Consider the following 12,320-nt stretch of genomic DNA (forward strand, 5'->3'; position numbering starts at 1 on the left):
AACAACTTATGTTGGTTAGGGGTGGTCATAATAACCTATGTTGGTTAGGGGTGGCCAACAACTTATGTTGGTTAGGGGTGGTCATTAACGTATGTTGGTTAGGGGTGGTCATAACAACTTATGTTGGTTAGGGGTGGTCATAACAACTTATGTTGGTAAGGGGTGGTCATAAACCTATGTTGGTTAGGGGTGGTCATAACAACTTATGTTGGTTAGGGGTTGTCATAACAACCTATGTTGGTTAGGGGTGGTCATAACAACTTATGTTGGTTAGGGGTGATCATAACAACTGATGTTGGTTAGGGGTGATCATCAACTTATGTTGGTTAGGGGTGGTCATAACAACTTATGTTGGTAAGGAGGTTGTCATAACAACTTATGTTGGTTAGGGGTGGTCATAAACGTATGTTGGTTAGGGGTGGTCATAACAACTTATGTTGGTTAGGGGTGGTCATAACAACTTATGTTGGTTAGGGGTGGTCATAACAACCTATGTTGGTTAGGGGTGGTCATAAACTTATGTTGGTTAGGGGTGGTCATAAACTTATGTTGGTTAGGGGTGGTCATAACAACTTATGTTGGTTAGGGGTGGTCATAAACTTATGTTGGTTAGGGGTGGTCATAAACTTATGTTGGTTAGGGGTGGTCATAACAACTTATGTTGGTTAGGGGTGGTCATAAACTTATGTTGGTTAGGGGTGGTCATAACAACTTATGTTGGTTAGGGGTGGTCATTAACTTATGTTGGTTAGGGGTGGTCATAAACTTATGTTGGTTAGGGGTGGTCATAACAACTTATGTTGGTTAGGGGTGGTCATAACAACTTATGTTGGTTAGGGGTGGTGATAACAACTTATGTTGGTTAGGGGTGGTCATAAACCTATGTTGGTTAGGGTGGTCATAACAACTTATGTTGGTTAGGGGTGATCATCAACTTATGTTGGTTAGGGGTGGTCATAACAACTTATGTTGGTAAGGAGGTTGTCATAACAACTTATGTTGGTTAGGGGTGGTCATAAACGTATGTTGGTTAGGGGTGGTCATAACAACTTATGTTGGTTAGGGGTGGTCATAACAACTTATGTTGGTTAGGGGTGGTCATAACAACTTATGTTGGTTAGGGGTGGTCATAACAACTTTATCTTTGTTAGGGGTGATCATCAACTTATGTTGGTTAGGGTTGATCATAAACTTATCACACAGGTTCTGGGTGTGTGTCTCTGTGCGTGACACGTGTTTAGGAGGGTAAACAAAGATACAATGATATATCCAAAGCTATTGTAGATATCAGACAGTGTAATAAAGATACAATGATTATACAAAATACTGAAAATTAAATACATTGTAGATATCAGACAGGTAATAAAGATACAATGTTATAATCAAAATACAGAAAACTAAATACATTGTAGTTATCAGACAGGGTAATAAAGAATCAGTGAAACTTACTAAATAGAGAAAACTAAATACATTGTAGATATCTGACAAAGAAACAGAGTAAAGATACAAGGATATATCCAAAATACAGAAAACTAAATATAGTGTAGCTTATCAACAACCATAGTCGGTAGCATCTCGCTGTCGATATTAATCTGAAGATTGGTATTTAAACGTATACAGCTAATGGAGTAGAAATACGATATTGTATAGTATAGACTGTCTTGATAGACAGCTTCACCGTTAGGTTATCGATTACCTCATATGTACACCGTATACAGAACAGAGAGATGGGTAAATATAGGTAATTATATATTAAATCAACATATCTTATATATCATTGTAATTCCCATTATCATGTTGAATCGGCGTGTGTTGTATGTGTTCTATATTTAGAAATCGCCATGGATCATGTGATCCTTTAAATATTGGGGTTTTCACGAAGTACGCACCAGTATATATAAATACACTTACAAGCGTTATACTTCAACAATCACAGTCAGTGAGACAAACATGCAGGCTTTATCAAAGATCAGACATCTACAAAGGATGACAAGCTTATGTCGTGAGGGGCCGGTGGTGAGTTGATATATGTACTTAGAACTGCATTACAAAATGTCTATATAGGTTTACAAACACAGCTCTATAACTTACCACGTTCGTCTGCTGTAGACGACGAGACATACATGTATATCAGTATTTATATTATTCTCAAATATAATTTTATGTCATAAAACAATTAAAATTTAAATATTTTTTTGTGGAAATTCTGGAGGATATCAACAGGAGGATAATGTTTTGTTTATATATCTATTACTGTAGTAAACACACATATTTACAATGTTAAGATATGATCGCTATACGAGGTTTATAACGCGTGTTCTCGTGGATCTTTTAAATATAAAAAAATTTCCGTTTAAATGTAGAAATATTACCGTAGAAATTTCATTTTAAGATTTTGAGCTATCATTTTGATATTCTTACCTTCCATTGTAAGGCTTTCATCATTTTAAGGTTTTTACCTATCATCTTATATTTTTTACTTATAATTTTAAGATTTTTACATATCATTGTGAGCTTTTTACCTTCCATCGTAAGATTATTACCTATAATTTTAAGTTTTTTACCTATCATTTTAAGATTTTTCTGATCATTTTAAGTTTTTGTTATCATTTTAAGATTTTTACCTATCATCTTAAGGTTTTTACCTTTCATTGTAAGGGTTTTATATACCTGTAATTTTAATGTGTTTACCTATCATTTTAAGGTTTTTCTGATCATTTTAAGTTTTTGTTATCATTTTAAGATTTTTACCTATCATCTTAAGGTTTTTACCTTTCATTGTAAGGGTTTTATATACCTGTAATTTTAATGTGTTTACCTATCATTTTAAGGTTTTTATCCTTCGTTGTAAAATTTTTACCTATCATTATAATTTGTTTTAAAGATTTTCTCTCTCATTGTAAAATGTTCATCTATCATTTTTACATCATGTTGTAAGCCTCAACTTGAAAACGTATTTCACTTCACAAGACTGTTTCATTAGATTTTTAAAAAATCATCTATTATTCAAAATTAATATATTATTCAAAATTCAATATCAGAAAGTAACTAATTGATATTTGACAGGTTATCAACTAAATCCGGTACTACCTTCTTTGTGAGGGACATGGAAAGTAGAGACACACCAGTAGTGAAAAAACTACTAGATAATATAAATTGGCGGATGGAGAAGTCGTACCTCGACTGTGCCTTAAAGACAGACAGTCGAGGATTTGTGGTAGCGGAGACTCCCTCAAATGGAATCATTGGTGAGTAGACATATGTATATATACGTATAGTTAGGTTTTGTATTATTAAAAGAGGACGGCCTTCTCTATGTGAGGGATGCATGTTCGTGGTGTATGTGTGTACCGGGAGGGTGCTGTATGTTATAGTGTTTGTTTCCTTGTGATAGTCCGAAACTGATACCGACTTTATAGTGTTACCTCACTGAATCATACTGCTGAAGACACCCAGCATAATGACATATTGCTGTAAACAAAAACAGGAGGTATTAATGCCTGAATGCTCACATAACTAGTTGATTTAATAACATATTGTTTTCACCTAAAACACGAAAAGTTAAAACATGACAATATTTACGTATGTTGTAGTATAGATATGTCGTCAGTTAGACTTCAACCTGTCTGTAGTATCTAAATAATCACACCCATGAAGGTCGCAGAGAAATCAAATCCTTGATGCGTCATAGAGAAATCGCACCCTTATCTAAATTCGTCAGAATTGCCTCGTTTGAATACATTATAAGCCGTGTCCTGGGTCATGCACCACAAACTATCAAGTACAGAATTCGGTTTTTGTACTGAACATTTGAAGTATTCCTCTCTATAAAGCAGTGTGTGTATCATATATGACGTCATCATTTTATTATGTCCTGTTGTATTCAATCCAGTCAAGTCAGTGTTCTCTTATATTCTATTTAAATTTCATAGCTTTAGTTTATATGGATAATGTTTTTATTATCATTATTTAGGTTTTCATGGATTCGTCGCGCACGATCCGTCATTGGTCAACATGGGAATGTGGGTAGTGGACAAAGATTACCAGAATGACCAGGTTGGTCACCAAATGTTTGAACAACTCAGCTACAAATTTCCCGTTGGTTCAAACATAGGTACATTTGTGTGGCCAGACGCCGTGAACAAAATCCAGGAGCAATACGGTATACGTGTAAAAACGTCCTATAAGACATGGTACAATTATGGACGAATTAATACAGATACTTTAAAACCATGTACTGACGAAGATTTCAGGATATTGCCCGTGACAGATGTTGATAGAGCGGACCTTTTATCATACGATTCAAAAATCCACCAAATCCCACGAGAAGAATACATACAGAATTGGATTCATCATGAAAAGTCAAGGACTTGTATTGCTGTGCGGAATAGCAAAGTTTGTGGGTATGGTGTGCTTCGGTCACAAGACTCGTTCAACCAGATCGCTCCGCTATATGCTGATGATAAACACGTCGCCAAGGCAATCTTTCGATACCTAGTCAAGCAGAAACAAGGCCAGGTTATAGGGTTTTCTAGTCCGCTCCAAAATATCCCGGCCATAGAGTTCGCAGCGGCCAATAATATGCTGTCTAAGAATGGAAAGCCCTTACAGAATATTTATCTAAAAGACGCCATCAATGTCGACACGAACCGAGTTTATGCTGTAGCCTCCAATTCGTTCGGAAATTGTTGACGTAATTTGGAACAGTTGAACGATACCAATGACACGATCATATACGTCACGTGACCTTACGATCTCGCATGAGAATGAAGATGAAGATATTGGCAGGTTTGAATTTAAACTGTTGATATTTTGTACATCCGGTTAGCTTACTTACCAATGAACTACCACGTCATAGACATGGTCACTCTGACGTCATAGATGTCTTTCTCTCACGGAATCATCAAATATGGATCGTCAGGTTTGTCAGCATTGTTCCAAATCAAATTTGATTATATTCTCATTAAAAGATTGTTTTCATTAAGGATCGATTGTCAATCTCAAAAATTGATTGAACTGCAAAGGAGGGAGGGAGGGGGGGATACCGAAGTAGGATTCAGGTGACATTTCCATATAAACTAAGGTGTGATTATTAACATAGCTACCTCATTGTGATGTCACACTGGTAACTCTTGTGAACACAATATGTAAACTGAATATTTATTTTAATATGATATGTAAACTGTATATATATGATAATTTAATATGTAAACTGAATATATATGATAATATATTATTTAATCTGTATATATGTGATAATATGATATGTAATCTGTATATATATATGATAATTTAATATGTAATATGTGTATATGTGATCATATGATATGTAATATGTATATACATAATAATTTTGTATGTAATCTGTATATATATGATAATTTAATATGTAAATTGTTTATAGATGATATGTTAACTGTATATATATGATAATGTTTATATGTAAACTGTATATTTATGATAACTTAATATGTAATCTGTATATATATCTGATAGTATAATATGTAAAATGTATATATATATATGTTAATATAATTTTGTTGAAATAAAAATGACATTAATATGTTGTCCACTTGTTGATAATAAATAAAGAACTACATACTACCCAAAACATGACACGCGTTATAGTTCCCGACTGTAATATTATACAGCTATTTGTGTGGGTGTGAGGGAAATAGCACTTTTATTGTCCCTCGAGACATGAACTATTTCCCGACGCGAAGCCGAGGAAAATAATTATTGTTAAGAGAGACAATAAAAGTGCTACATTGTATTTTCAGAAATACCCAGACAACAAATGTTTTATTATACCAGCATTTAGATCATTCCAATGTTTTCTCGAACCAGTGTTCATGCTAACTGCCGTTTTTTATCACTTGTTGTGTGTTAGTGCTGTCTTTTTTTTAGAAAAAAAAATCCTTTCCATCTCTTCTTCATCCAGATTATCGAAACTTGTAGATGAAGCCATTTTCCGAAATGTCGCGTGTTGTAGTTCCTAGGTGTAATATCGTGTGATATAGTTTCCAAGTGTAATGTCGTGTGATATAGTTCCCGAGTGTAATGTCATGTGTTATAGTTCCCGAGTGTAATGTCGTGTGTTATAGTTCCCGAGTGTAATGTCGCGTGTTATAGTTCCCGAGTGTAATGTCGTGTGTTATAGTTCCGAGTCTAATGTCATGTGTATATTCCCTGAGTGTAATGTCGTGTGTTATAGTTTCCGAGTGTAATGTCATGTGTTATATTTCCCGAGTATAATGTCATGTGTTATAGTTCCCGAGTGTAATGTCGTGTGTTATAGTTTCCGGGTATAATATCATGTGTTATAGTTCCCAAGTGTAATGTCACGTGTTATAGTTCCCGGTGTAATGTCATGTGTTACAGTTCCCGAGTGTAATATCATGTGTTACAGTTCCCGAGTGTAATATCGTGTGTTATAGTTCCCGAGTGTAATGTCGCGTGTTATAGTTCCCGAGTGTAATATCATGTGTTACAGATCCCGAGTGTAATATCGTGTGTTATAGTTCCCGAGTGTAATGTCATGTGTTATAGTTCCCGAGTGTAATATCATGTGTTACAGTTCCCGAGTGTAATATCGTGTGTTATAGTTCCCGAGTGTAATGTCATGTGTTACAGTTCCCGAGTGTAATATCGTGTGTTATAGTTCCCGGGTGTAATAGTCATGTTTTACTTTCCCTGTAAACGGTGTTTTAAGCCCGGGAAGCATGTTTATACCAAGGTATTCCCTGGTTTTATTTCCCCGATGAAAGTTTTTTACCAGTCCCCGGGAAAGCGGGTTTTTTACCCGTTAATACCCTTTATGTTCCCGGGTAAGCATTTTTTAACCCGGGTAAGCTGGGGAAACCGGTGTAATTTGGGTTTATGTTCCCGAGGAAGCATGGAAATTTTCCCCTTTGCTGTGAAAATTTCCCAGAAGTATGTTTTATGTCTCCAGTGGTTTTTGGGTTTTATAGTTCCCGGATTTTAAACGGGTTACGTTTTGGGGGCAAAAGTCCGATTGTTCCTGAGGAACGGGTTTAAAAAAGAGGGGGGAATGGAAGGGGAAGGGGGGAAGACCCGGGGGGTTTAATACAAAAAGGGTTGGGGGTTTTAAGAGAATCAAAAGGGCAAATTGAAAAAAAAAAGGGTTTGGGGGGAGCCCAAAAAGGGGCCCGGGGAGGGGTCTTAAAAAAAGGGTTAAAAATGTTTTCCCGGGGTGCGGGGGAGGAATGAGGTCCGGGGGGGAAAAAAAAAATTGGGAAAAAAGAAAAAGACGGGGGAAAAGGGACCCCCGCCCCTTTTGGGGGGTTAAAATTTGGGAAAAAATTTTGGAAAAAATTTTTCCTTCCCTTTTTTTAGGAGAATTTCCGATTGATTTTCCTTTTTTTCTTTTAAAAAATTCCAAACGTCTTAAAAGACTAATAAAGACCCCAAACATTTAAAAAGGGCCTCGGAAAAACGGCTAACCTGAGGGGCCCCAGGGGGAAATTTTCGGGTTTTGGGGTAAGGTGGGAAATTTAAAACCTTTTTCCGTTTCAAAAATTTTTTAATTTTTTTGTAAAAGGAAAGTTTTTTTTAGGAAATTGAAACCCCTTTTTTTAAAAAATTTTTATTTCAAATAACAAAGGATTTCATCTTTTTAAAATTGTGCAACCCCCGGGAACCTTTTATTGGGTTTAAATTTTCCCCCAGTTTTTAAAATTTTTATTCCCGAAATTCAGTTAATTTTTTTGCCCCAAAAGGCCGGGGAATGTATTGGTTTTAACTGAAATACTTTTTGTTTTCCTGCAATTTTATTTTTCCTAAACAAAAAAATATTTAATTCATGAAATTTTCCCCCGCCCTAAACAAATTTAATGTTTTAAATAAATTAGAGGGGAAAAACCCAAAAACTTTGTTAAGTACTATTTTTTAAACAAATTAAATTAATTGATTTTTGATCAATGGTGTGTTTGGTAATGAAAAAAAAAGAATTTTAAAAGAAACCGGGAAAAGGGTTAATAGCGGCGAAATACACAAAATTAGAAATTTTGAGACAATAAGGGAAGTTTTAAAAAACTTTGTGTAGGAACCTTTTCCGTGTTTGTGACTCTCCTTTCCTTTCGCTTTTTTTATATGTCCACAACTTTAAAGGGGCACTACCGTAAGTACCAACGTGTGGTTTAAAAGCTTTTAATTTAAAGATTTTCAATAAATTTTGATGTGGGAATTTTTGAATACCCTAAAACTTTATGGAGACCTTTGATTTTTTTTTTAATTTTCGGAAAAACCCTTTTTTTGAGTCGTAAAACAGCCGCTCATTGAAAAGTACTTTTGGGAAATTCTTTTTAAATTTTTTTTACAAAAAACCCCAACGTTTTTGTAAACTTTTGTAGACATTTCAATTTTTCCTGCCTTTTATATACACCTGCAAAAATTTTTACGTTAATGTTTTTTGAGTTTCTTTTTAAAGGAACTTCTTAAAAAAAATCTTAATCGAAATTTTCTCATGCCCCTGAATAAAGTAATAGCGAAAAAATTTTTAAAAAAACCCAAAAGTAATAGACAATCAACTAATGAAATATTCTTTTTCAACTTGTTTAAAGGAAAGCCCTTTTCCTGTTTTTTCAAAAAATGTTTGGCATATCGGAAATTTAAAGCGTATAAGTTTTGAAATTTATATATATTTTTTTGGATTTTTTTAACTCCTAAAATTTCGTAGGGCATTTGGGGGTCCCGTCCCATGATTGGGGGGGAGTCTTGTTTTTTTTACCTTTCGAAAAAACTCTTGGTCCCCGGGAACTTTTTCCCCTTTATAGTTTTTTTCCAAAAAGGGCTTTTAAATTTCAAAATGACTACCCACGGTCCTTATATCAATTTCAAAGTTGAAAAATTTTTGTAGGAATTTCTGATATCAAAAAGGGTTTTAAAATTTAAAATTTGTTTTTCGAAAAAAGAGAAAATGTGGCCTGTTTGGTGGTAAAAATTTTTTTTTAAATCAGGGCATAAATTTCACCACTTTTAAAATTTTTAATCAACGCATTTTTTAAAAGGGGATTTCCCCTTTTGAAAGGGGACTTCCCCTCCAACCAAAAAATACAAGAAGAACTTTTAAGTTGGATTGGTAATTATTATAATTTTTTATTTTTAAGCTAACAAACTGGTAAATTTTAAAGTGTTACATGATTTTGGGGAATGCAGGGGTTGTCTTCATTTTTTCCCCTTAATCTCCTTTTATAGGGGAAAAATTCCCATTTTAGTTTTTCTTCCCTTTAAATTTTTCTTAAAATAAAAGAGGGGTTTGAGGATGTTTTTGCATTTTAAAATAAAAATTTTGTAATTTTTTTAAATCAAATTAAAAAATAAGTTTCAAAAAGAGAATGCGGGGGTGAAAAAGGGGGGTTTTTTTTTTAATTCCCTGATAAAACCATTTTTAAAATTATTATAATTAATATTTTTGAAATTTTTTCTTTTTGAATGGGGTTATCCCCGTCTATTTTCCCAAAAAGGATTGAACCGTTGGATTATTATTTAAACTTTGGGAAAAAAAGTGGATTTAAAGTCTAATGTCATTTTCAGGGACTGAGGGGAAAATGGAAATTTAATTACCTTTAAATTTCAGGAATTTCTCAATAGTTAAAAAAAAAGCTTTGCTTTTAAAAGGGTTATTTTAAAAATTTTTTTGAACCAAATTTATTAAATTCAAATCGTTAAATTTTATGGAAAAATTAAAAAAATTATAATTAATCTCTAAAAAAGGGGATTTGTATTTTTTTTAATGTCTTTTAACAAAAAATAGACATTTATAGAAAAGGTTTGCCCAAAAATTATTACTTTTGGTCGTGTCCAAAAATCTGATAAAAAATAAATTTAAAATAAAAAACCATTAATTTTTTTGTAAATTAAATATAGAAGCGGGAAATGGTGGTTTCCCAAAAAAGAATTTTTATTGAAAAGGTTTTGGGATGGTGCAAGAATCAAATTTAAAATTTTGCAATACATACCAAAGTTTTTTTTTTTTAAGGAAATATTCGTTAAATTGTTATTCCGAAACTAAAAACCATACCAACCTGGTATTAATTTTTAAATGTTTAAAAAAATCTGTTTTAAAAAAAGGATTGAAATCTATTTATCCTTGGGTTACAATCTAAAAAATTTAATTCAAAAATTTTAAAAGTCGTAAAATCGGAAAGAATGTACATACCCTCTTTGATGTAAAAAATTTTTTACTAATAAAAACCAAATAGGGAATCTAAACAAATCTTTTTTTAAAAACTTTTATTGCAGAATCATACAAGATCTGATCATTTAATATGTGCGACCCCTGGGAACGCTTCGATTGGGATTGTACTGTACAAACATGGACCGTACTTTCATTGAAAATTGTTACTATGGCGCGGGAAGGATGTCATAATTAAATATTTTTGCCTAGGCAGAAATCGAATTTTGCCTAGGCAAAAATAGAATATTGCCTAGGCAAAAATAATATTGCCTAGGCAAAATTCGATTTCTGCCTAGGCAGAAATAATTTTGCCTAAGCATAAATCGAATATTGCCTAAGCTGAAATACTTTTTGCCTTAGCAATCTTCTATTTTTGCCTAGGCAAAAATATTTAATTATGACATCCTTCCCGCGCCATATGTTACGACGAAATTAATGATTTAAATAAATTAGAGGAGAAATCCAATTATGCTTTGTCTAAAGCTGACTACCTTCTTAAATCGAAGATTAAACTTATATCGATGTTCTGACTCAGATGAGAATAGAATGTATATGGTAGATGAAAGAAAAGATTTTAAGAGAGAAACCAGGGAATGGTTAAAATATGACGGCGAAAATACATCAAAATTAGTAAATGTAGGAGACAATAGAGAGGTTTCTAAAGCAACATTACGTGTAGAGAGGGAATTCCCTATTTCCGTGTTTGTGACGTCATCACTTTCCGTGTTCGTGTACTTTCTATATGTCAGCACAACTTGTAAAGCGGCGACTACACGTAAGTACCAACGTGTGGATTATATAGCTTAATTTATAGATTTACTCACATGAAACTTATGATGTACGTAATTTTGAGAATACCCGTCAACACTTGATAAGTGGAGATCTTTGATTTTTTTATACATTTCAGGAAAAATATCTCTTTGAGGTCGAAGATATCACAGCTCGTCAGTCTATTCCCGAAACCAAGTAGATTTTCTACTTATGCAAGTGCAAGTGTACTTTTAACCACCGTTACTTCTTAATATAACAAAATACCACACGTTGTGTAAAACATTGTAGTAGTACACTGTTGCAATTTAAGCTTCCGTGTCGGTTTATATCACAGGGGCCTGCAAATATGTTACAGTGTATGTGTATTTTCGAGTGTATCTCGATGTAAAGAGAACTATCGTTAGACAACTAGATCTAGGCTAGATCTGCAACAATTTCTCATGTCCCCATGAACTGAACAGTAACTAGCGACGAATTCAATGTTCCACAAAACCTCTATGTCAGATAGATTTCTAATGCAACATATCATGAAATCAGCTTCTGTATTTCAACTTTGTTGCAATCAGCGAAACTGTCCCGTTAAAACCATGCATTTTTTCCAAAAAAATGTTTAGGCATATCGGAGAATTGGTAAAGCGTATATAGTTTGTGAAATATGATATACTGTATATGATAGGTTGGTTTGGTTTATTTAGTTTAACGTCCTATTAACAGCTAAGGTCATTTAAGGACGGCCTCCCGTGCGTGCGACATGCATGCGTGTGGTGAGTGCGTATGTGTGTTTTGGGAGGCTGCGGTATGTTCGTATTAAGTCTCCTTGTGATAGGCCGGAACTTTCGCCGATTTATAGTTCCTTCACAAAATAGGACTTTTAACATTGAACTAGCATGCACGATACCCGACAGGATCCGTTATATGGCATACTTTCAAAGTTTGAATAGATTTTGTGAGGATTTCTGATAAATCAACAATGTTGCAGAAATGTTAAGTTAAGTTTTTACGAAAAACGAGAAAAGTGCTGGTCCTGTTTTTGTGGTAAACGAGTTTTTTTTAAATCATGGACATAATATCTTCTTACCACATTTATATAAATTACATGTATTATTCAACGCTATTTTTAGAAAGAGGGATTTCCCCGTTTTAGAAAGGGGACTTCCCCGTCATATCCATAAAAATACAGAGAAGTAACATTATTAAGTACTGTGCAGTTGGTAAATTATTACCTAATATTTTAAATACGTTGTAGGAGGCTAACAAACTAGGCCTGATATTACAAAGTGTATACATGTATATTTAGAGACGGACATAGCACGGGCGATAATGTCTTCATTTTACACCGTCTAATCTCACA

At 33.8% G+C, this 12,320-nt stretch overlaps 1 protein-coding gene across 2 annotated transcripts in view; it reads left to right on the plus strand.

The window, feature by feature from the left end:
- The first annotated feature begins 1,904 nt into the window (after positions 1–1,904).
- The window catches only part of LOC117340916 (beta-1,3-galactosyltransferase 1-like), a 47,360-nt gene continuing 36,944 nt past the window's right edge, over positions 1,905–12,320 (plus strand). Inside the window, exons 1-3 of one of the 2 annotated variants that reach the window (XM_033902701.1) lie at positions 1,905–2,016; positions 3,067–3,248; positions 3,974–5,347. In XM_033902701.1, coding sequence (XP_033758592.1) covers positions 3,107–3,248; positions 3,974–4,692 — 861 coding nt within the window. In that variant the 5' untranslated portion in view covers positions 1,905–2,016; positions 3,067–3,106 and the 3' untranslated portion in view covers positions 4,693–5,347. Of the gene's footprint in view, positions 2,017–3,066; positions 3,249–3,973; positions 5,348–12,320 lie in introns of those variants that run through there. The other variant, XM_033902700.1, reaches the window with a different exon arrangement.

The sequence above is a fragment of the Pecten maximus genome, chromosome 13 (genome assembly GCF_902652985.1).
Source record: "Pecten maximus chromosome 13, xPecMax1.1, whole genome shotgun sequence".
NCBI classification, from domain to species: Eukaryota; Metazoa; Mollusca; class Bivalvia; order Pectinida; family Pectinidae; genus Pecten; species Pecten maximus.